Below are 26224 nucleotides of genomic sequence, written 5' to 3'. Positions count from 1 at the left end.
TTTTCCTCGGGTTCAAGACCCTTGGAAAGGCCTGTATACTTATTTTGTGAACCATATTTTCTCTTTGCTCCTATTCTCTCTCCCCGCTTTACTTCTGATAGATTGTCCTGAACTTCATCCAGAATTTTTAGCCCTATCTTAATCACCTGATAACATGTGAAAAAGAACAAAAGGGCTCCTAACACTAGAAAAAATTCAAGGCCAAACATACCTTGTAAAGCTATTTTCCACTTTACTTCTGATAGACTGTCTTGAATTTCGTTAGAAAGTTCAAGACCAGACTTACCTTGTAAAGCTGTACTCACTGGTACTCCTGTTCCCCAGCTGAAAAGTTCTGAATTCATGCAGTTGAATCCTTCTCAACAGTCTGTTTTACGGGAACCTTTATTACCGTGACCCGCAGTTCTGGTTCCGGAATGAGGGATCTCCCTTGCGCCGGTCCCGAGTTTTCTTGTATTTTCTCGTCCCGGATTTCAGCACCAACTCTTAAACGCGTTCTCACGACCGGCCAGGAAAGACACAACAAACCAGAATCTTCTGCGGCAAAACTTTATTGCTTACATCTTCAGGAGCCAGGAGCGCAAGCCCCCAGCCCCAAAAACGAAAGCGCCCCTCTAAACGAAAGCGAAACCCCCCGTCCCTATTTAGGAGAGTTATCCTTCGCCTAGGACGCATCACTCCCTGATTGGCTGCAGCCCATGACCGAGTTGTTGCCACGGGAAAGGCAGAGTACATGTAGTGGTAAAATACCCTTGGCACATGCGCAGATTATTTGTTTACCACTTAGAACACAGGATGTCAGCGCCATCTTGTGACGGCGAATGTGGGGGCGGCTCCCAACAGTGGTGATCTACCTTTGACATTTTGTTTCTTGAAAGCAGAAAAAGGATGGATCCTGTTTTTTAATCTATTTGGTTAGTCTCTGACATTTTATTGAGGAAAATTAATGAGTTATTAATAAACAGTATTTGTTAATTCTTGCTGTTTTGTTTTGGTATTGGTGTGGGGGTCACCCTTGGTTTAGACTAATTCCTGAAATTATTTATTACTTGTGACTTCTTGAATATTGTTAGTCTTCTCTTCTGACTGAAATTTTTGTTCCATAGAAGTCTCTTCCATAGAAGTTGATTAGGACACAGAAATTGCTTAAATTTGTTTTTATTGTGAAATGCTTTTCTTTCTCCATCTATTGTGGTTCATAATTTCATTGGGTGCAGTAGTCTGTGTAGATAGCCACGATCCCTCAGTCCAGGTCCTTCTGCCTTTTAGAATCTATATTGAAAAATCTGTTGTTGTTCTAGTAGGTCTGCCTTTATGTGATTCTTAATCTTTGATATTTTCTCCTTCTAGCCTTTAATATTTTTTTTCCTGATCTGTTCATTTAGAATTTTGATTATTGTGTATAATGAGGAGTTTCTTTTCAGGTCCTGTCTATGTGTACTGTATGCTTCTTGTAATTTCACAGACATCTCTTCCTTTAAATTGGGAAATTTTCTGTTACTATTTTGTTGAAAAAAATGTGTCTCATTCATATATTCCTATTATCCATGGATTTGATCTTTTCATAGTGTTCTGGTTTCATGAATGTTTTATGTCTGGATTTTTTTTTTTTTTTTTGGCTGATCTACTCAGTTTTTTAAAGAACTAAATTTCTCTCTCTTCTATGTCTTGTGATCAGTTGTTGAGGCTTACCTGAGAGATTTTTTTTGTTCGACATCCTTAGCTTTTTTTTTTTTTTCTTCCAATTCTGTTTCAGTTAAGGTTTTCTTTAGTGATTATTTCTATTAAATTCTACTTTCATATCTTAAATTTTTATCAATATTTCAACTGTGTTTTCACATTCTACTTTAAGTCATTTATTTATACCATCTTAGTGGTCTTTGAATGTATTCATGATTACTATTTTAAAGTCCTTGTTTTATGCTGTGAATAAATTACTTTTCTCAGAGAAATAAGGTTGCTGCCTTCTGGAGGAGGCATATTGTATTGGCTGTTCATGCTTGTGTTTTTGCAGTTTGACCTAGGCATCTGGAGTTATATTTGAGGTGTTTATTGGTATAGATATCTGGTCTTATCTTTGTTGTATAGGTGTTCTGTTCTTTTGTTTCTTTTGTTCAATCTAAGTCCTAGCCAAGTATGGCAGCTGTGGTGTCCCGAATTCCAGTTAAATGTAATGATGGCTTTGGCATCTCGTGTAGATATAGCTGTTCTTCTGGTTGGCAGGGAGTCACAGGGGAATGGAGATATCCTAGAAAGAAAGGCTGGAAGGGAAGGGGTGATGTTGAAGAATTTTGGGAACTTGGGTCTTTACCAAGACCCTGAATCTCAAGGGCATGTGAACTGGGAGGAAGGGTGCCTCTAGTGGGCAGACTGCAGCAGGACTAAAGGTATGTGTAAGAGAGACCAAGATGGAAGACAAGAAGGTAAATATTGGTTCCTTACGTGGTTCTCAATCTAGTGTGGCAGCTGGGGTCCATGATAACGAGGGGTTCTGCATGTCAGTGGATTCATAAAGGAATGAAGATAAATGAGCTAGAAGGGGGGGCTAGAAGGGCTTACCAGGTAGAACCTTGATGGGGTGGTTGTGTCCATACTAAAAGGCTGTGTATGTAGGAGATGGGACTTACTTTTACAATCTCAAGTGACAATATTCTAACTGTAAATGTTAGCATTACATCCCCAGGCTTTTTGTTTGATTGTCTTTAAAGTATTCCAGTGACTGACTCTTCCAATCATACTTTTCTGAACTGTGCTTTTTATTTTGAGGGCATTAGAGTTCTTGGATAATGTAGTAAAAGCTACAGGCCACTGACTAGAATGTAGCAATTTTATAATTTCATGAACTGTATTTAGAGGGCTCTGCTGAACTACTGTATTGACTTTGTTATACAGTTTGACGTCGTATCTTTCAATTTTAGAGCTTTAGAATCTGTAGACTTGGAAGCCATTCAGACCTCAGATGACACCTACCAATCCGACAATGTGGAGAATTGTTTAACATCTTCAAGTAAGGACAATTTACATTGACAGTTTACTTCCTCATAATGTCATGAGACAATTTGAATGTTTTCTTCCATGCGTTTCTTTTGTTAAGTTCATACATGTGTATAAGTTGTTCATCTGTATTTGTATTAAAGTAACACCGTAAACATGGGTCTTGCCCTAGCCAAAAATAAGATTGCTGGGCTTTTAAGTATAGAGTCATATTTTCAAATTAGAGTGACAATGATTACTTCATTTATGAAGCTGTGTAATGTTTCATATTCATTAAAAAAATGAATTTTGAATATGTGAATTTTCTAGGCTCCTACTTTGCTTATCAGTTTCTAAAAGGACCAAATGTCCCTTTATCTTAAGTAGCCCATGTGCTAATAAGTCATCCAATTTCTCAAAGGTATTCTTGTAGAACTTAATGGAATTGTGTGTATGGTTTCATATGTACTGAGTTCTGAGACTCATCTGTGATAGAGTGTGTGTCAGTAGCTCATCACATGTGGCTGAGTGATACTGACGAATGAATGAATTTCTAGTTAGAACACCATGTTTCCTTTTAATTGCTTAGAAGGCTTCAGTGCCTATCAAAACATCAAGTGGGTTTGAATATGAGCTTAATTTTAGCCTTTCCATGTACTACTTATTAGAGTACTATGAACTACACACCCTCCATTATTAATTTTTAGTAGTGGCAAAACTATTTCTTAAAAACAAACAAACAAACAAACAAACAAAAACATACTGTATTATTTATGAATTACCTTTCTGGTTTTTGTCAGCAGTCTAACCATGGGTTGATTTTAAGCTCGATACTTTGTAAGATTTTCAGTACTTAATAAGTACCATAGTTTCTTGATTACTATATCATGAAGCCATTTAGTGTAAATACATTAATGTTCTGTCTTTCATGATCTTATTCAATACTAAAGTCCTTACATTTCCCCTTAAAGGAGAGATGTTGCCTATCAAATTTAGTTAATAAACCTGTGTAACTTTGGCTAGGCTTATGTTGAATCTGCAAATATATTGGGAGAAAGAGCCATTGGGGCATTTATTTATCCTTTCTTAAGTATCTCTGGATAGAGTTCTATAGTTTCAGTCCTCCATTAAGTTTCTGAATCATATTTTACAGAACTCCATGGATTATGTGATTCCTTTTCTCTTCCTATAGGCTCCGAATCAGACCTAGTTTCCCTGTATGAGGTGGAAAGATGTCAACCACTCTGTGCTACAAGTAAGCCCTTTTCCAGTGTAGTCACCGACACGTAAATACCTGGCTGTATATTTCTACAAGTAAGCCCTTTTCCAGTGTAGTCACCGACATGTAAATACCTGGCTGTATATTTCTACAAGTAAGCCCTTTTCTAGTGTAGTCACTGACATGTAAATACCTGGCTGTATATTTCTGAGCCAATCCTGTCATACTCATCAGTGGCTCTAGATCCTCCTGGGGACACTCAGTGTTTGTATTTAGCTTTTATTTCCATGATTCATCCTACAGCGGTTTTGATAGAATTCATACATATGAATTTTTCTATAATTAATATGTATTTTAAGTTACATACTTTTAAAATTTATAAAATTCATGACATCAGGTGTGTTCTTAGCTTATGGTATAACTTCTACTCTGACATTAATTTTAATAAAATTATATACTATGTTAACATTGTATTTATAGGAAACTCTTTACCCTATTCTCATAAAGTTTAAAAATTAACAGCAATAGTACATATCCTTATTATTTCAGTTAAGTTGGTAAAGTTATTTTACCAACTTAACTGAAGTTAAGTTATTTCAGTTAAGTTGGTAAAAAGCTTTTTATGTAAAAAATTGTGATCAGAATTTTATTAAATAGTTCATTAAATATGTATATGCTATATAGAAGGAGTTTCTCCTGTTGTAGAAAGGAGATGTAAATTTGGAATATAACACTAAAATCTCCTGTTTTATTGGAATAGAACATGACTAATTCTGAAGTTTTAGATATTATACAGAAATTCTTGCAGGTTTACCATGCAGAGGCAGTGACCTGCAGGAGCAGTAAGCATACATAGTACATATACAGATCTTGGCTGATGAAAATAGTCTAGGCATCTCTGGAGAAAAAAAACAAGATTCCAAAGTTAGGACAAGGGAATTAGAGATAAGTCAAGAACATCCTGAATTTCTAGAAATTAAACACATTGTTGGCTAATAGAGAATATCAAATCTGGAACATTGTGATCATCATCAAAGCAATGTTAGTGATAGGTTAGAATTCATTGAGAAAAGCCAGAATGTATGAATTTCTTCTTGCTAATGAGGAAATAAAATGGGTTGAATGGAAAACTATAGGGCAGAATGACTAATAAATGTAAAAATAAATCTAATATAACACCATTTTGCCATCATGATGGTAATTATTGTTTTGATTGTGAATCATGAATCAGTAGGTTTTAAACTACTAGATTCTAAAGGTTTGATAAAGAATAACACATTTACTCTCTGCTAGTTACAAGAGTGACAAATTAGGTCAGAATAGAGCTAAGTTGAACATCCTTTAATCAACTGCACCAGTTCTCCATCCCAGAGGAGAACTTGTGTTCTCATAGACTTTTTATTAGATGTATTGAGAAGTACAGTGTCACCTATGAAGTCTCTATGCCAAAAATGCATGATCAACATCTCAGCGTGAAAAAGTTCCAGCCACACCTAAATTAATGTGTACTCGGCAAAATAAGTAAGTGCACTTTTCAAGTCAGTGTCATAAGGCAAACTATAAGTAGACTAAAGATAATTTGATGTTGACATCTGAGTACACAAAAGATAAATATGCATTGTTTAGGATTAGAGACATTTGGAGAGGGCTAAGTATTTGGTAATCCCATAACAGGGTAAATTAAGTCTGTTAATTATTTGAAACAAGCACTGTAACAATGCGAAGGAAATAAATTGTTTTCATGAAATACTGATGTGTTTCGGGGGATCAGGACATAGTTTTCTGGAGGCTGTTCCCAGTAATGTAGTAATGCCAGGTTCAATGGGAGACAGAGATAAAGGCACACCCAAAATATAGATTAATGTACCAGTATAAAATTATTGGTGAATTTTTTTAAAGTGTATTCAGGAGGTCTTTACAGTATCACAGCTTTTCTTGATGTTTGAAAGTAATAGAAAGTGTAAAACTTCTAACATATTACCCTAGAATGTGAAGTGAAGCAAGGATTTCATTTTATTTTAGATTTGTCAGGTGTGCCCAGCAGGGGAGTTATTTCACTGTAAGTGCTCAGCCATTTACAACGCAAAGATGTCTGTGAGGGTTTTGTTGCATTAAAGCTGTGAACAGAACATATTTACCTGGATGTCTGAACCTTGCTTGGCTAAGCTCAAATTCTGTTTTCTAGAAGAGGGGAGTATCAACCTAGAGTATTCAGAAGGCTGCCTACCTAACACCTGCATCACTCAGCTATTTAGAGTAAACTCATTCCACCCACTTGAAACCTCGCAGGTTTCTCTTTCCCAGTCATTTGCTCTGTTCTTATGTTTCTCTGCTGTTGTGGTTCTAAGTTCTTACCCCCTTCCACATTCCCCAGTCATCTCCCCTTTCTACCTACAAAATAAACCCCTTTTCTTTCAAACTTTGTGCCTCACTGTGATAATTGGGTTTGCCTAGTGACCCTTTCCATTCTCAGGTTCTAACTCCTGAAAAAAGGAAAGTTCAATACAGTCTTGAGTTTGAAATAACCAGATCAAGAGCCCATGTGACACCTGATGTTTAACAAATGTGTTTTGTCAACATCTCGTAATCAAATTCCAGTTAGAAAGTAAGCTGTTGTCTGGCACAGGTTGTCTAAGAGATTGGCAATTTTTAATACAGGTATCAATTCATTTTCTTGCTGAAGTAAACCCCACTGCTTTCCCTTAGAATTTCCTGAGAATTTCTACTAGTCTCATATAGAAATACTTACAAACACATTATATATCCCTCAGTAACTCAGCACCAGGGTACCTTTTATGTTCTTGCCTCTGCACTCATGGGCCTAGATGCACATCTGGAAATATTGTTAAAATAGCCAAAATATATTTTATTTCATGGTATATATTTGCATTATGGAAATTCATGCTGAACATACCTAATACCCCATTCTTTATTTACTCTGACTTAATGTAACAGTTTTTTTTTTTACAGCACTTACAGGTTACCATCATTTAGAGAAGACATCGTTGTGTGACATTTTGAAGCAAAGAGCTCCTCGACAGTATCGTATCAGAGCAAAGCTAAGATCATACAAGCCCAGAAGACTTCCTCAGTCTGTTAAACTTTTTTGTCCTAAATGCCATTTATTGTAAGTATTTTCTAAACTGAAAAAAAAGTATTTTCATGTCATATTGTTTGTATATATGTATGCCCATATGTATGTGTGTGTTTGTGTGTGTGTGTGGTTTTAAGTCCTGAGAAATGAATAAAATATGATTTAATTTATAGTATTTTTAAATAATGCTAATGAAAGGGAAAATATTTAAATCCTTCTGAGTCGTTCTTAGTAATAAATAACAAGTAAAAATAGGTACTTTCATGCTTTAAATCTAATGTTTAGTAGGTATGATAGATGCCAGTCAAAAGTTGTGTCATGCTTAACAACTATAATGCCTTCATTCCAAACACCAATTATTATGTAAATATATAAATATATAGAACTTTTTAATTCTTATTAACATATATTCATCTCCAAATATGTTTACATAGTGAGTTTCAAGTCTTGGTTTTTGTTTCAATACAATGTACCATAGTGCCTCAAAACACAGAGTAGCATTTTAGAAATTACAGGTGCACAATCATCCTCATTGGTATAGCATCCGTCAGGCTTTCACTCTGTTGTGCTGTCACATAGATATCTACATATTCGTGTATTTGCATATTATTTGTTAATATCTCTCTAGGGTAATTTAAGTATTTTTTTGCCTCTCAAAAATTGAAACTACAGTGATTGAGAAGAAAGTTAATCATTAAATTCTTTTAATAAAAACAGATATCCAAAGGTGGGGACCACATGATCATCTCATTAGATGCTGAGAAAGCATTTGACAAAATTCAACATCCCTTCATTGTAAAAGTGTAACCCAGTCACAAAAGAACACACATGGTATGCACTAACTGATATGTGGATATTAGCCTAAAAGCTTGGCATACCAAGATATAATTCACAGACCACGTGAAGCTCAAGAAGAAGGAAGACCAAAGTACAAATGCTTTGGTCCTTGTTAGAAGGGTGAACAAATACTCAAGGGAGGAAATATGGAGACAAAGTGTGGAGCAGATATTGAAGGAAAGGCTATCCAGAGACTGCCCCACCTGGGGATTCATCCCATATACAGTCACCAAACTCAGACACTGTTGTGGATGCCAAGAAGTGCTTGCTGACAGGAGACTGATATAGCTCTCTCCTGAGAGACTTTGCCAGAGCCTGACAAATATAGAGGCGGATGCTCGCAGCCAACCATTGGACTGAGCACAGGGTCCCCAGTGGAGGAGTTGGAGAAGGGACTGAAGAAGCTGAAGGGGTTTGCAACCCCATAGAAAGAACAACAGTATCGACCAACCAGACCTCCCAGAGTTTCCAGGGACCAAACCACCAACCAAAGAGAACACATTGAGGGACCCATGCCTCCAGCCGCATATGTAGCAGAGGATGGCCTTGTCGGGCATCAGTTGTGAGGAGAGGCCTTTGGTCCTGTGAAGGCTTGATGCCCCAGTGTAGGGGAATGCCAGGGCAGGGAGGTGGGAGTGGGTGGGTAGATGGAGGAACATGCTCAGAAGTGGGGGAGGGGATGGGTTAGGGAGTTTTGGGGGTAGGGGGGAGAACTGGGAAAGGGGATAACATTTGAAGTGTAAATAAAGAAAATATCCAATTTAAAACATAAAACTGAGATATCTGGGCCACAGCAGGCATCTCCCAATGACTCAACAAAATCTCCGACACAAAGGGAAAGAGGAGTGGCATTCACTCTGTGTTCTCTAGACCTTTTAGGAATTGTGCGCATGTACAAGAAGAGTGATATAGACATGTAGGGAATGGGCACTGTTCAAATAGGAATGCCCCATGAATGTTACCATGTCCAAAGTGGAAGAGTCTGTTATGTCACTCAGCATGCTGTAGGTTGGCATCATTGTAAACAAACAGGTTAATGTCGAAGATTCTGGCCAAAAGGATCAATGTTGCAATGGAACACTTCAAGCACTTGAAGAGCTGAGACAGCTTCCTGAAGCAGGTGAAGGAGAACGTTCAGAAGAAAGAGGAAGCCAAGGAGACCAGGTCACCTGGGTTCAGCTGAAGTGCTAACCTGTGCTACCCAGAGAGGTACACTTCGTCAGGACTGATGGAAGGAGCCTGAGTTGCTAGAGTACAAGGCCTATGATTTCGTGGCCTAATGTACAGAAAAGAAATAAAGGGTCTCGATTGCAAAAGGAAAACAAAAACAATACATTGAGGAATCTGTTTTTTATGCATGTGATTAAACTCAGAGTGTCATTAAGATTTAGGTAATTTGTAAAACAATACCTGATTATATTTCATTTAATGCCACAGTACTGTTCTTCCAAGAATAAAGCTATGCTATGATTTCCGTCTAGACAAATATGTATCTTTGAAAGTATAAGTGATTATGTAAACTTGCAAGCCCGGTTGGTAACAGAATCACGATAAGCACTTTGGCCTTTTAATTCCAAGCCATGGTGTTTTTATTGCATGGTAGTTTATCCAACTCGTATGAATGACTAATTGTTAAAAATAAATGAAGCTAATAATGCTTTAGTTTACCTGTGACGGTGAGATTCATTGGGTTGAAGACGTGGCTATGTGTAAAGGACAAGGGATCGGGACTGGGAATAAGTGTAGGTCATCGTGCACGTTACACTTGGTTTGAGCCAGAGAGGTGGGTCACCAGGTGAAGACACCTGCTGCCAAGCCTGATGACCCGTGGAAAGTCCTTGTGACCAACATTGTAGGAGATTGTCCTTTCTCCTCTACACATGCACTATGGCGCGTATGCACCCACACAGATACAATCTCTGTGCTTATGGTATGTATTTACCTACCCATAAAATGTTAAAAACCTATTGAGTGAAATGTGTTAAGTCTGGAAAATGAATTATCTCCTTAATTTAGGAAAGTTAATCTGCATATAAGATAGTGTAAAATAGATTATTTGTGTTTCTGTGTGAGTGTTTTTCCTACATGTGTTTATAGGGTGCCCACAAAGTTCAGAACTAGAGTTACAAATGGCTTTAAGTTACCATGTGGATGCTGAGAAAGGAACTTTGGTTCTCTGCAGGAGAAGCAGGTGCTTTTAACCACTGAGTTATCTCTTCAGCCCCTAAACCAGTTTTCTTTTTGAGTAATTTATTAAATTAGAATTGTTGCAAATATACCTACATTGTCTGCTGATATTTTGTTACCAATCATTTTAGGCAAGAAATTCCATCTGAGGAAAATGTGGATAAAATTTTACAAGATGCTACAGCTACAGCCCCAGACTGCAAGCTGCAAGATACACCATTGTATGACTCAGAGGTCTGGACCACTGAAGGCCAAGGAGGACGGCAGGTTGCTGTCCATTTTGTAAAGAATGACGGCGTCCTTCCTCACTCAAGTGAATGTCTGGTTTTGATCGAAGGTAAGACACTTGGTATTGGGTACTTTAAATATTATTTCACATGTTTCTTTATTGTTAACTTACGTGTACCTACTGCTTATGAAGTAAATGTACTGTTAATTAAATTTCTCAAGACAGAATACTAGATTCAAATATATATGAGCACATACACCTATTTGAATTACATTTTCAAATTATTTATTAAACTCATGTTTGTTTATTTCAGTACTTTATTGAATTCCTGTGTAATAAAATCAACTCAGTGGATCTATTATGTTGACTAGTTGCTTATGTGAAGCTGTCGGTATTGTAGCCTCTGGGTTTCATTGTTGGGTCATAATACTGGGATGAACATTCTCAACTAAAGATACCTGAGTCAGAGAAAGGAGCCATGAAAAGGCGTGTTAACATGACAACTTTGAGATTGGAATTGTGCTGTTTATTCCTCTTCTTTTTGCATCTAATTATTATGTAACCTCATATTTTTTTTGTCATGTAAAGTTCAAATTTTCTTTGACATTTGAACTGTCTATTATGTGCATTTCTTTGTAGCGCTTGCTGTGTCCCCCATGTTACAGCCTGTATCTTGTCCTGATTCTCTGTGTGCTGCTAAAGAATTTCTTTTTTTTTTTTTTTCCTTTTTTACCAGGAGGCCGGCTCTGTGAAATCTCTAGACTGTCAAGCATGTTTCACAGTGTGATCCCTGTGCGGTCTGGCCCTGAGGACCTGGAGCTCGTAGATCTCGCAGCACCATTCCTCATACGAGGGAAGGTGTGTCACTATGGGTGTGTGTCCCTTTGGGGTATGGGGAAATTCAGCTGTGTCTGTTTTCCTTACCCTGCCTTGCTTGGCTGCTATTGCTTACCTTCCTCCCTGCTCAGTTGAGACTTAATTGTGCCAGTTTCTACTTACACAAAGTCCTCAAGCTATAATGATTGTGGCCCAGAATTTGATCTTTTCTAGTCTGTTGTTGAGGGGTGCAACAGTCACATGCTAGGGAGTGACAAACTAGAGCTCTCTGTGGATTACTGGATTATGAGGGTCAACAGCTGTGTATATACTAATCACTAAGTTACATGAATTGGTGTACCCTGTTTTAAGTTCTAGAGCATCTGTACTCAATTTTTCTTGTACATTTCTGGAGATCTAAATATTCTGGGTACAACATAAAAGGCTTAAAATGTTTTCTAAGTCACAAGCTAAATTTGTTTCTTCCACAGGAATTTAGGCTCTCATAGCAGACATTAGAGAGGTACAAATAAGTGAGCTCAGTGGCTGAGCCAGCGCCTTGCAGACTTCCTGCCACTGAAAGCTGACAGAGTGTGGAGTCCATGATTCTGCCATGGAAGGGCGAAGTCAAGCGCCCTGTAGTTCTGAGGAGACATTCACCTTGGAGACCCTGCGCTTTGAGACGCCTCACACCATAGCATCATCTCATTTTCACTCCCTCTCTTCCTTTAGTCTCTGTTCCACTCTTTGTTCCTGTATTTCCTTTAGACAGGAACAATTCTGGGTTAAAATTTTGGAGATGGGTTGGTGACCCCATCCCTCAACCAGGGGCCATGCCTAACCTCTGGATTATGGTCTCAAAAGGTTCTCCCTCCCCTTTGTGGGATATTTCAGCTAATGTCATCCTCGTGGGATCCTGGGAGGCTCTTGCTTTCCTGGCATCTGGGACTTTCTGGTTGCTACCCCCCAGTTCCCCATCCCCCATTGCTATATATCTCTGTTCAATTTCCTGACCCTCTGTACATCTCCTCCATCTCCTCCCATACCTGATTCTTCCTCTCTTTTTCCCCTCTTCCTCCCAAGTTCCTCTCACCTTCTACTTCTCCTGATTATATTGTTCCCCCTTCTAAGTAGGACTGAAGCATCCACTCATTGGTCTTCCTTCCTCTTGAGCTTCATGTGGTCCATGAGTTGTATCATAGGTATTCCACGCTCTTTGCCTAATGTTCACTTATCAGTGACTACTAACTGAATTTTATGTATTTAAATATTTACTACTTTTTTCTTATTCCTTTCAGATGTAAACAGTGCTCAAACTTGAAAACCATACAAAACTTAAGTATCATTCCTAATAAAAGACTATGGATTCCTTCCTCTGTGGCAGAAGGTAAGGTAGATTTTTTTATATCCTATAATTTTAATTCTGTCATCTCACTAATTTGTATTTCAGTATTTTTGAATACTTATGGCACAATTAGCTTAGCTTTTAACTGACATCTGTTAGCAACAATTGTAATAAAAAATAAGGGCTGACTATTTAAAATACTTGCTATCATTTCCAAGCATTTTAATTATAATCATATTTCAATACTTGACCACTTGTTTTCAATTTATTGATCACAAATACAGATCGTGAGAAAATCTTTATGGTCCATACTTAGTGTTAGAACAGTTGTTGAGATGGCTGTTGCTGTCCTCCCAAGTCTTTAGCTAGCACATAGGAATCTCTGTTGTACACATGATTGGTTACCTAGCCTTTGTTTTTAGCTTCTAGAAGGATACATTGTAAGGCATGTACTTAAAGCTTTTCCTATTAACTTTTAGATTATCCTTAATTGTGAAGCTAGGTCTTCCTACTTGTGTGGGCCTACTAGTAGTGTTCTGCCTACTAGATTTATATATTTTCTTTCCCATAAGAACAGCCACTCTTTGTAGATCTCACAATATTGTGCTTCCATTGAGTCTATATTTTCAAGCCAAGTTCTCTACCACCTTTTGTTACTTTCCCACACTTAGGATTATTATTATTATTATTATTATTATTATTATTGTTATTATTTTTGTCTCCCCAGTAAATGCCCATTTTGCTGACACTTTTTCAGAGTTTGCCCTTCAAAACCATTGACAGCTGTAGGTTTAGTTTGGACAACTCAAAATACATTGAGAATTCTTATTTCATGAAGCTGGATACTCAGCTCATTTCCTCTAGACTGAATTTTTGTTTTCTAAACATGTATATATGTGTTTCTCATGATATGTTTTTGTTTCATGGTACAACTATATCATACTTTTGGCCAGTAGGACCCCATGTTACTTTACATGAGTTTTTCCTGTTGAGATGGGCAATGCCATTTCATGTGCTCCATTGTTTTGAATTTCAGTCTCCTTAGGGTTGCTTCAGTATAACTCCTAAGACCTTCTGAAACAACAATTCTGCCTTTCTGCTTTTGCATACTACAATTGGTTCTATGCTCCAACATAGTGTTTTGACTTGCCCCCTTAATTAACCTTTGTAGTGGAATATGGGCAATGTATACAGAAGGTAATAGAATGTTCCATACATCTGTGCAGTGTTTTCAACTCCTGAGAAAAGGTGTTCTCCTTAACTGCAAATTCTCATGCGTTTGGTATCTCCAACTTATTTATTCTTCCTCATCCTAGCAAGTTAGGGAGCCCAGATTACATCATGGCTTTTCTCTCAACCAGGTTACATCTGTTAGTGATAATGATGATAATGTTAATAACAGTAATAAAGAATACTTTACTCATATGACAAAGGGGAATAAACTTAACAGTAGCAAACTTTGTATTGCTTTCAACAATATTCTATGATTTTCATTTTATTTTTAATATAAGTAACTTGCAATAAGTTACATCGTATTAATCATTTGTTGTAGTTTCTACCTAGTATTAGGATACAATTCTTTATGTCATGAGACTACTCTTACATAAATATGGTGGAGTATTCCAAAGTGATTCTGTTATTTGGCAGCTTTCATAAATTGATCCTGGAGAAGAAAGCTTTCTTTTTCTTATAAATACTCTCAGTAAACATTATCTACTCCTATGCACTATAATAAACCACTTTTGCTTTTACCTTATAGAAAATCTAGCAACTTGGAATAATGTGGTTTTTTTCTCCTCACTAGTTCTGGGCATTGTACCTCTACAGTATGTGTTTGTTATGACTTTCATGTTTGATGATGGAACCGGAGTATTGGATGTCTACCTCAAGGATTCTGTAAGTAACAGACCTGGTTAAAAGCAAGCAAACAAACAAATAAACACCCCCAAAATAAAAAAAAATTTAACTGAAATTTACATTTAACATCTTTAATAGTCATCTTAGCTTTACTTCATGGTGACTTATCCAGACCTTTTAAGCCTAAAACTCAGCTTATCTTTATTTTGTTCTTAAAAAGATTTAAAATAACTTAAAATGGAAGAATGAAATACAGCCCATAAATCTAAAATTATGTTTTTGTCTATAACATTTGATTTTTCTATTATAAATCAATTTTTTAAAAAATACAAAGTTGAGAGACGAAATCTGAAGAGCCGTTCTCCCTGTCGTTGATAATTTTCACTACTGGGCAAATGAGCAGAAATAGAGCTACAGTGTCATAAACTTGCTGTACTCTGTAAGCCACCATAGTTTCATCTAAAAGAAAATGGAGAACACAGATACGTATCATTCCATATATTGTGGAGAAGTCCAGAAGACCTCTGTAATTTCTGACACTAGTAGCTGTAAGTTGAGAAGTTCTTGAAACTGCCGTTAGCTCCCCTTCTCCCTGTGAAACCAAGAGTGTTAATTTTCCTGCACAGTATACAAAGCAGCTATGGAAGCTCCACCTAGGCCAGTGGTTCTCAACCCATCTAATTCTGCTGTTGTGGTTATAAGTGACTCCAACCATACAATTATTTTTTTGCTACTTCACAACTGGAATTTTAGGGGTTTTGTTGATTGCATTTTCTTCAGGAATTTGCATGCCATCCTTGTGCAGGAACTTTCCTAACTTCTCTGTATCATTGTAATTTAGTATTTGTGCTGCCAAAGCCAGCACTTGCTTTGTTTTTTTTGGTTTGTTTGTTTTTTTGTTTTGTTTTGATTTGTTTTGCTGTTTATTGCTTTTTAACTTACATAAATCGGAAAACAATCCAAGTTGAGATTAAGTGATTTTTTCTTTATTTCAGTCTGGACAGTTTGTCAATCACTTATTATTTTCTAATTGGGTAGTTTGTTTATTTACATGTCAAATGTTACCCCCTTTCCAGGTTTCTCCTCTGCAAATTCGTATCCCATCCCCCTTTCCCTGCTCCTATGAGGGTGCTTCCCCGTGCACCTACCCACTCCTGCCTTACTGCCCTATCATTCCTCTACACTGGGGAATCAAGCCTTCACAGGAACAAGGGCCTTCCCTCCTGTTGATGCCAGATAAGGCCCCTTCAGCTCCTTTAGTCCTTCTGCTAACTCCTCCATTGAGGTTTCTGTGCTCAGTCCAATGGTTGGCTGTGAGCCTCTGCATCTTTATTGGTTAGGCTCTGGCAGAGCCTCTCAGGTGACAGCTATATTAGGCTCTTGTCAGCAAGTACTTCTTGGCTTCAACAATCGTGTCTGGGTTTGGTGTGGGCATATGGGATGGATCCCCAGGTGTGGCAGTCTCTGACTGGCCTTTCCTTCAGTCTCTGTTCCATTCTTTGTCCCTGTATTTCTTGGGATTTTCCAGTTGCTACCCCCAGTTCTCCATCCCCCACTGCTACACACTGCTTCAATTTCCTGACCCTCTGTACATCTCCTCCATCTCCTCCCATACCTGATTCTTCCTCTTCCCCCCTCTCTTCCTCCCAAGTCCCTTCTACTCTCTACTTTCCATGATTATTTTTTTCCCCTTCTAAGTAGGACCAAAATATCTTCCTCTTGAGCTTCATGTAGTCTGTGAGTTGTATCATAGGTATTCCATGCTCTTTGCCTAATATCCACGTGTGGTCTTTTGTGACCAAATTAACTCACTCAGGATATTTGCTAGACCCGTCCATTTGCCTGCAAATTTCATGAAGCCATTGTTTTTAATAGCTGAGTAGTTTTCCATTGTGTAAATGTACCACATTTTCTGTATCCACTTCTCTGTTGAGGGACATGTGGGTTCTTTCCATCTCATGGCTATTATAAATTTGGCTGCTATGAACATAGTAGAGTATGTGTCTTTATTACATGTTGGAGCATCTTCTGGGTATATGCCCAGGAGAGGTATAGCTGGGTCCTCAGGTAGTACTGTGTCCAATTTTCTGAGGAACTGCCAGACTGATTTCCAGAGTGTTTGTACCAGCTTGCAATCAAATCAGCAATGAAGAAGTGTTCCTCTTTCTCCACATCTTCACCAGCATCTGCTGTCACCTGAGTTTTTGATCTTAGCCATTCTGACTGGTGTGATGTGGAATCTCAGGGCATCTGTTTCTTTAGGTTAGGGAAGTTTTTGTCTATAATTTTGTTGAAGATATTTACTGGCTTTTTAAGTTGGTAATGTTCTCTCTCTATCTTTAGGTTTGGTCTTCTCACTGTGTCCTGGATTTCCTGGATGTTTTGGGTTGGGAGCTTTTTGCATTTTGCATTTTCTTTAGGTATGGGAAGACTTCTTTTATAACTTTGTTGAAGATATTTACTGGCCCTTTAACTTGGGAATCTTCACTCTTTTCTATACCTATTTATCTCTAGTTTTGGTTTTCTCATTGTGTCCTGAATTTCTTGGATGTTTTGGGTTAGGAACTTTTTGCATTTTGCATATTCTTTGACTGTTGTGTCAATGTTTTCTATGGTATCTTCTGCCCCTGAGATTCTCTCTTCTATCTTTTGTATTCTGTTGGTAATGCTTGCATCTATGACACCTGATCTTTTCCTAGGTTTTCTATCTACAGAGTTGTCTCCCTTTTTGATTTCTTTATTGTTTCTATTTCTGTTTTTATATCCTGGATGGTTTTGTTCAATTTGTTCAATTCCTTCACCTGTTTGGTTGTGTTTTCCTGTATTTCCCTGTATTTCTTTAAGGGATTTATGTGTTTCCTCTTTAAGTGTTTCTACCTGTTTGCCTATGTTCTTCTGTATTTCTTTGAGGGAGTTATTTATGTCATTCTTAAAGCCTTCTGTCATCATCATGAGATGTGATTTTAAATCAGAGTCTGCTTTTCTGGTGTGTTGAGGTATCCAGGGTTCACCCTGGTGGGAGAATTGGGTTCTGATGATGCCAAGTAGCCTTGGTTTCTGTTGCTTATGTTCTTGCCCTTGCCTCTTGCCATCTGGTTGTCTCTGGTGTTAGCTGGTCTTGCCGTCTCTTACTATGGCTCATCCTTCTTGTAAGCTTGTGTGTTAGCACTCCTGGGAGACCAGTTCTCTCTGGGAGGAATTTGGGTATGGAGAGCTATGGCACAGGGTTAGCTCTGGGGCACAGAAGGAAACCGGAAGGATCCTGTTCTGGGCTATTCCTTGGTTCCTGTGTCCTGATGGCTCTGGGTGGATCCCTCTTGGGCCGGTAATTTGAGCAGAAGTGGTGGTTTCACCTGTGCGCTCAGGGGCGTCAGTACTCTTGGGAGATTTGTTCTCTTCCCATGGGATCTGGGTACCGAGAATTGTGGCACAGGGTCAGCTCCTGGGCGCAGATGGAAACTGGATGGATCCTCTCCCAGGCTGTTCCTCAGTTCCTGTGTCCTGAGGGATGCTGGCAAGTTTCTAGGAACAGATGTGGTGGTTTTACCCCTGTGCACAGGTGTGTCAGCACTCCTGGGAGACCAGCGCGCTCTCAGTGGGACCTGGGTATGGAGAGCTATGGCATAGATGGAAACCTGAGGGTCTAGTCACTTATTAAATGAATATTTACTGAGCAGCAGATGTGTGCAATGTATGTGTTGAAAATAGAAGTTAGCAAGCCAAGAATTTTTTTTCTCTAAAACATAGTGTAGAAAAGGAAGAAATGAAATACATTTTCCTTAATGTTATATCCCTTCATTTTTTTTTAAAATATTTTTATTAGGTATTTTCCTCATTTACATTTCCAATACTATCCCAAAAGTCCCTCATACCCTCCCCCCCCCACTCCCCTACCCACCCACTCCCACTTTTTCGCCCTGGCGTTCTGGGGCATATAAAGTTTGCAAGTCCAATGGGCCTCTCTTTCCAGTGATGGCTGACTAGGCCATCTTTTGATACATATGCAGCTAGAGTCAAGAGCTCCGGGGTACTGGTTAGTTCATAATGTTGTTCCACCTATAGGGTTGCAGATCCCTTTAGCTCCTTGGGTACTTTCTCTAGCTCCTCCATTGGGGGCCCTGTGATCCATCCAATAGCTCACTGTGAGCATCCACTTCTGTGTTTGCTAGGCCCTGGCATTGTCTCACAAGAGACAGCTATATCAGGGTCCTTTCAGCAAAATCTTGCTAGTGTATGCAATGGTGTCAGCGTTTGGAAGCTGATTATGGGATGGATCCCCAGATATGGCAGTCTCTAGATGGTCCATCCTTTTGTCACAGCTCTAAACATTGTCTCTGTAACTCCTTCCATGGCCGTTTTGTTCCCAATTCTAGGAAGGGGCAAAGTGTCCACACTTTGGTCTTCGTTCTTCTTGAGTTTCAAGTGTTTAGCAAATTGTATCTTATATCTTGGATATCCTCAGTTTCTGGGCTAATATCCACTTATCAGTGAGTACATATTGTGTGAGTTCCTTTGTTTTTGGGTTACCTCACTCAGGATGATGCCCTCCAGGTCCATCCATTTGCCTAGGAATTTCATAAATTCATTCTTTTTAAATTGCCGAGTAGTACTCCATTGTGTAAATGTACCACCTTTTCTGCATCCAATTCTCTGTTGAGGGGCATCTGGGTTCTTTCCAGCTTCTGGCTATTATAAATAGGGCTGCTATGAACATAGTGGAGCATGTGTCCTTCTTACCGGTTGGGGCATCTTCTGGATATATGCCCAGAAGAGGTATTGCTGGATCTTCCGGTAGTACTATGTCCAATTTTCTGAGGAACCGCCAGACTGATTTCCAGAGTGGTTGTACAAGCTTGCAATCCCACCAACAATGGAGGAGTGTTCCTCTTTCCCCATATCCTTGCCAGCATCTGCTGTCACCTGAATTTTTGATCTTAGCCATTCTGACTGGTGTGAGGTGGAATCTCAGGGTTGTTTTGATTTGCATTTTCCTGATGATTAAGGATGTTGAACATTTTTTCAGGTGCTTCTCTACCATTCGGTATTCCTCAGGTGAAAATTCTTTGTTCAGCTCTGAGCCCCATTTTTTAATGGGGTTATTTTATTTTCTGGAGCCCACCTTCTTGAGTTCTTTATATATATTGAATATTAGTCCCCTATCTGATTTAGTATAGGTAAAGATCCTTTCCCAATCTGTTGGTGATCTTTTTGTCTTATTGACGGTGTCTTTTGCCTTGCAGAAGCTTTGCAATTTTATGAGGTCCCGTTTATCAATTCTCGATCTTATAGCACAAGCCATTGCTGTTCTATTCAGGAATTTTTCCCCTGTACCCATATCTTCGAGGCTTTTCCCTACTTTCTCCTTTATAAGTTTCAGTGTCTCTGGTTTTATGTGAAGTTCCTTAATCCACTTAGATTTGACCTTAGTACAAGGAGATAGGAATGGATCAATTTGCATTCTTCTACATGATAACTGCCAGTTGCCTGAGAATACAAGTGTCATTAGCCTGCCTACATTATTGTACTATGTATGTGTATCTCAAACCTGTGGCTGACACGCATTTAAAGAAATGTTCAACATCCTTAGTCATCACGGAAATGCAAATCAGAATGAACTTGAGATTCCACCCCCTACCAATCAGCATGGCTAAGTTCAAAAACACAGGTGACAACAGATACTGGCAAGGATGTGGAGAAAGAGGAAGACTCCTCCATCATTCCTGGTGCAGCTGTAAGCTGTTAATACCACTTTGGAAATTAATCTGGTGATTTCTCAGATTTCTCAGCATATACCCAAAAGATGCTCCAGTATATAACAAGGACATGTGCTCCACTATGTTTATAGTAGCCGTATAGAAACTGGAACCAACCCAGATGTCCCTCATCAGAAGAATGAATACAGAAAATGTGGAACATTTACACAATGGAGTACTACTCAGCTATTGAAAACAATGACTTCATGAAATTCGCAGGCAAATGGATGGAACTAGAAAATAGCATCCCTACTGAAGTAACCCAGACACAAAAGAACCATGGTATATACTCAGTGATAAGTGGATATTAGCACAAAAGCTCAGAATACCCATGATATAACCCACAAATCATATGGAGCTTAAGAAGAAGGAAGACCAAAGAGTGGATGCTTCAATGCTACATGGGAGAACAAAATTATCACTGAGGGCAGAGGGATAGAGGGACCTAAGATGGAGGGAGGAGGGGGAGGGAAAAAAAGAAAAAAGTGGGGGCAGGATCACATATTGGATGGGATAGGAGAGAAGTACAGAGGGTCAGGAAATTGAATAAAAGTATGTAGCAATGGATGGTGAAGAACTGAGGGTAGCCACTAGAAAGTCCCAGACACCAGGGAATCAAGAGGCTCCCAGGACCCAACAGGGGTGACTTTAGCCACAATACACAACAAAGCTGAGATAGAACCTGTAGAGACCCCCTCCAGTAGATAGACATGGCTTCTGTTGAGGGGTGGGGCTTTCTACCCATGTCAAAAAATTTTAACCCAGAAATGTTGGAAAGACAGAGACAAAAAATGGGCACAGAGAATGAAGAAAAGGCTATTCAGAAACCTCTTCACCTTGGGATCTATCCCATCTGCAGACACCAACTCCCCATACTATTGCTGATGCTAAGAAGGACTTGCTGACGGGAGCCTTGTATGGCTGTTCCCTGAGAGTTCCTACCAGCACCTGACCAACACAGATGCAGACACTCACCACCCGACTGAGTCTGGGTACCACAGTGGAAGAGCTAGGGGAAGGCCTGAAGTAGCTGAAGGGGATTCCAATTCTATAGGAAGAACAATTTCAGCTAACCAGACTGCCCAGAGCTCTCAGAGACTAAACCACCAACCAAAGAGTATACGTGGGGGGGAGGGGGGAACCATGACTCCAGATACATGTGTAGCAGAGGATGGCCTTATCTGACAGTGGGAGGGGAGGCCCTTGGTCCTGTGGAGGTTTGTTACCCCAGTATGGGGCATGCTAGAGTGGGGAGGTACAAGTGGGTGAGTGGTTTGGGGAGACCCTCATAGAAGTAAAGGGAAGGAGGCATGGGGGTATGGGATAGGGAGGGCTGTGGAGGAGTAACGGAGAATTGGGATATCATTTGAAATGTAAACAAATAAAATGATTAATTAAAGAGAGAAAGACTTAGAGAACATTATTGGGCTTTAGCTTAGACCAGTTTATGAATTCTATAACCTACCTTCCTTCCTTCCTTCCTTCCTTCCTTCCTTCCTTCCTTCCTTCCTTCCTTCCTTCCTTCCTTCCTTCCTTCCTTCCTCCCTCCCTCCCTCCCTCCCTCCCTCCCTCCCTCCCTCCCTCCCTCCCTCCCTCCCTCCCTCCCTTCCTCCCTCCCTCCCTCCCTCCCTCCCTTCCTTTTTTTGAGACAGGGTTTCTCTGTGCATCCCTGGCTGTCCTGGAACTCACTCTGTAGACCAGGCTGTCCTTGAACTCAGAAATTCGCCTGCCTCTGCCCCCCAGGTGCTGGGATTAAAGGCGTGCGCCACCACGCCCAGCAATTGATTTCTATATATGTCATTTTAGCAAATTGGTCATTGGACTTCTGTGTAAGGAGCTTCTCAAATGATGAATATTCCTTTGTTGTCATTTTTAGGAGAAGTTTTTCCAGATCCCAGCATCAGAAGTCCTTACTGATGATGACCTTCAGAGAAATCTGGAACAGATCATGAATGTCATTTGTCCTCCAGGAATAAAAATAGGTAGGCAGCATTTCAAAGGTGCTTCTTTCTCTTCCTTGAAAATACACCTAGTGTGTATCTAATCCATAGACTGTGGGTAGAACGAAGCCAACTGAGTCCTTGGGAATTGCTAAGTGTGAACAATATCTATCAGTGTCTTAATGAGATAGCAGAAGAAATAAAATAAATATGAGTAATAAAGTTTAAAATATTTTGAAATGTATTTAAAGCATAGCACTTTTGATCACAACGAATTTGACTCTGAGTTTATACATACAGCATAGAAACATAGAGGTTGCAATTAAAACAAATCGATGCACTATTTACTAGAAACATGCCCTCAAATAAACTGCCATAATCATGTTTGACTCAGTGGATTTCCTCTGGTACTAATGAGCTTCAAATTTTTCTATATTTATTTTGCAGACTTTATGAACTTTAGCCATTTTTGCACAAATATGCTTCATCCACAGGCTCCTGCCCTGGTAAAAATTGTACACATTGTAGCCACTGTCACTAAGTCCTTTTATGGCCAGCATTTCTTTTCTGTCACAATCTGGAGAAGTAAATTGTGTTAAGCAGTTTGATTGTTCTAGTAATTGTTGACAGTGACAAATCTCCCCTCTGGCTGCTTCACTGTTGCTGATGGGACTGTTAGAGTTTGCTCCTGATTAGGGTTTCTTCCTCCGCAATAGGTCTCTACAATGCAGCATCAGTTCCCAAGAGATGGGGCATTTTGCTTTTCTGGAGCAAAGTTTAATTGAGATATGTTCATTTGTTTTCAATTTTAATTTGTCTTGCATATTGCACTTAGTATACATAGATTTCCAAAAATCAAAGTCTCTGGACCTGGGGTGTTTTCAAATATACAGATATATGGCCAAGCTTGATTGCCATGCCAGATGCCTTGCAGGCTTACTAGGGTCTTCTGTTGATGGTAGAAATGAGCCTGCCCTGCTCCTTGCCAGATGTGATGGTTGGCATTATTGCTGCCAGTTGTGCAGGTCACAGGTAAGGCTTAAAATGATTTGATCTGAAGTTCAGGTTTCACCTCCATCTTATTTGTCAAGGAAAAGACAGGAGGCCCATAAGCAGTCAGTTCAAGAAAAGGAGCAAAACATCAGTGAGATGCTAGACTACCTTTGCTGGCAGGTGTTTTATAAACCCTTAATCTCTTTCATCTGAGGTTGGGACAAAATTGTAATTAATCAGAATTACTAGTTCTGTGCTTGGTTTAATGGCTGAATGGTATGTCCTCTTGGTCTGTAGATGCGCACCCATGGCTGGAGTGCCTCATCAAGTCCTACAACGTCACAAGTGGAACAGAACATCAAATATGTTACCAGATATTTGACACCATGATTGCAGAAGACATCATCTAGCGCTGCTGTTGTGTGTAGTGGGTGGGTGGCATGGGGGGTAACAGTCTTACAGAAAGTTAGGACTGTGACTCTAAAAAGGCATTCTGTGTTGTTGAATTATCCATTCCCATTTCTACTATAGCTTTAAGGTCTCTTATACAGAAAGACATTGTATTGTTATTTATACCTTCTTGTGAATATGTTGAAATGTGTTTTTTCTCAACATGCCCAGGGTGACAATTAGATTACAAAATAAGACCACATCTTGTGTGGAGAAACCCAGATTTTCATTTTCCCTTCAGGTAATCTCTATTGTTACCAGACATTGTAGGTCTGTCTTCTGCACAAGACACTTGTTTTTGTGCTGTTCACTTACCATCCTTGGTTGGGTTTATATTCCTGTCCTGAGTTTTATACAAGCAGTTGATGATAATGTGAGTGTAGATAATAACACATTCTATTCTTGAGTCTCTTAGCTCAGTGGTGGCTACCTTTCTTTCATCCTCTTCCATTTTACTTGGGAGAGAGAAGAAAGCAATCACAAGTGGAGAGGGAGGGAGGGACCTGGGAAGGAAAGTGGAAGGGGAGAGGGGAACCTGATCTGGTATTGGGTGAGGGAAAAGAACTGAAGCCCTAAGGGCCAGCAGAAAGAATGAAAACAGGCAACCTCAGGAAATAGGAGGCTAGTGAACCCTCCAGAATGTACCAGAGACCTGGGATGTGAGAGACTCTCAGGAATCAAAGGGAGGGACCTTAGATGAAATGCCTGACAGTAGGGAGAGGGAACTTATAGAGCCCACCACCAGCAGGAAGACAGAACATCAAGTGAGGGATGGGGTTGCCATCCCACAGTCACATCTCTGACCCATAATTCTTCCTGTCTGAAAGAATTACAGGGATGGAAATGGAGAGGAGCCTGAGGAAAAGAAGATCCAGTGACAAGTCCAAAATGGGATCCAGCTCAAAGGGAGGTCCCAAGGCCTGACACTATTACTGAGGCTATGGAGCACTCACAAAAAGGGACCTAACATGACTGCCCTCTGAAAGACCAACAGGCAGCTGAAAGAGTCAGATTCAGATATCTGCACCCAACCAATGGACAGAAGCAGCTGACCCCTGTTGTTGAATTAGGGAAGGCTGAAAGAAGCTGAGGAGAAGGGTGATCCTGTAGGAGGACCAGCAGTCTCAATTAATCTGGACCCCTGAGATCTCTCAAACACTGGACCACCAAACAGACAACAGTACACCAGCTGATATGAGACCCCCAACACACATACAGTAGAGGACTTCCAGGTCTGTTCATTCAGAGATGATGCACCTAACCTTCAAGAGACAGGAGGCCCCAGGGAGTTTAGAGGTCAGGTGGGGTGGGGGGTGGGGGCTTCCATGTGGAAACGGGTGTTGTGGAGGAGATGTGGGGTGTGGAGCAGTCAGGGTGGATGGTGGGGGTGGGGTGGGGAATGCAATATGGAGTGTAAAAATTAATAAAAAAAAGAAAGAAATCAATTATATTCATTATCAACCACACTCCAGTGCAGTGGGCAGCTCCCCACCTCCTGAAAAAAGTCTGAATGCTTTGTGAACTTTATGTCACTGCATCTTATTTGGGTATTTGTGTGTGTGTGTGTATGTGTGTGTGTGTGTGTGTGTGTGTGTGTGTGTATGTGTGTGTGTGTGAATTCATATATTTACTTGAAATTTATTTCTTCACACTTTATTCTTATATTTCCTAGTTCCAACAATTTGCCTGCAAATTTCACAATGTTCTTATTTTTAATAGATGAGTAATATCTCATTGTTAAATGCACCACATTTTCTTTATCTATTTTTTAGTTGAAGACTATCTAGGTTGTTTTGCTATAAACATGTTTGAGAAAGTGTCCTTGTGGTGTGGTAGAACAGTTTTTGGGAATGTTCCCCAGAGTAGTGTAGGTCTTGATTCCCAATCTTCTGAGAAACAGCAAAAATTGATTTCCCATTTAACTTCAGTTTTACACAGAGGAATTGCCTAGCCAGTCCTGGTGTAAGAAAACTTCCTGTGCATTCACATGAGTATCTTGTTAACTGAGTTCCCCTTGAACAAATTTTTGTCTTGAGTGAGTCACTGATGTACTATGACAAGTCTTTAATGAGACATGGCATAGATCTTTGAAGTAGAATAACACTACTTTTTTTCTGTAATAAGGAAAATGAACTACCGTTTCCTAATTTTGTAATTAAACCATTTCTGCTTGCTAGTGTTTTGTTTTATTTTAACACAAGATAGAGTTATCTGTAAGAATTTCATGGTGAAAATGCCTACATATGATTCAGCTGTATAGCTTTTTCAGTCTGTCTTTGTCTGTCTGTCAGAAAGACAACAAACTTATACTCTTAAAATCTAAAGGATTCCAGTACATCTCAAAATATTCTATAGAGTGTAAAATGAAAGAATATTCCCAAACTATTTTTGTAAAAACAGCATTACACTAATTCTTAAAACAGATAAAGACACAACAAACATGGAATTTATAAACCAACATACCTGATTAAAATAAATGTAAAATTTTCATATATAGTAATTAGAAAATGAATTCATGAACACAGCAAAAA

At 39.3% G+C, this 26224-nt stretch overlaps 1 protein-coding gene and 1 non-coding gene across 14 annotated transcripts in view; one reads left to right on the top strand and one right to left on the bottom strand.

The window, feature by feature from the left end:
* Pot1b (protection of telomeres 1B) overlaps positions 1-25869 on the top strand; it is a 61458-nt gene extending 35589 nt beyond the window's left edge. For 3 of the 13 annotated variants that reach the window (XM_006524979.2, XM_030250064.1, XM_006524978.2), the window contains 9 exons: positions 2919-3007; positions 4166-4228; positions 7163-7319; positions 10442-10647; positions 11276-11411; positions 12654-12742; positions 14505-14596; positions 22187-22292; positions 23541-24107. In XM_006524979.2, the coding sequence (XP_006525042.1) occupies positions 2919-3007; positions 4166-4228; positions 7163-7319; positions 10442-10647; positions 11276-11411; positions 12654-12742; positions 14505-14596; positions 22187-22292; positions 23541-23653 (1051 nt within the window). In that variant the 3' untranslated portion in view covers positions 23654-24107. Of the gene's footprint in view, positions 1-2918; positions 3008-4165; positions 4347-7162; positions 7320-10441; positions 10648-11275; positions 12558-12653; positions 12743-14504; positions 14598-22186 lie in introns of those variants that run through there. The other 10 variants (XM_011246645.3, XM_011246646.2, NR_151542.1 and 7 more) reach the window with 10 other exon arrangements.
* Gm22654 lies at positions 15318-15421 on the bottom strand. The gene has a single exon (XR_003952483.1). It is a non-coding gene; the product is annotated as a U6 spliceosomal RNA (small nuclear RNA).
* Positions 25870-26224: the final 355 nt, after the last annotated feature.

This window comes from Mus musculus, chromosome 17 (genome assembly GCF_000001635.26).
Source record: "Mus musculus strain C57BL/6J chromosome 17, GRCm38.p6 C57BL/6J".
Taxonomy (NCBI): Eukaryota; Metazoa; Chordata; class Mammalia; order Rodentia; family Muridae; genus Mus; species Mus musculus.
Note: the sequence above shows the minus strand (reverse complement) of the source record. Positions and strands in the feature narration are given on the sequence as shown.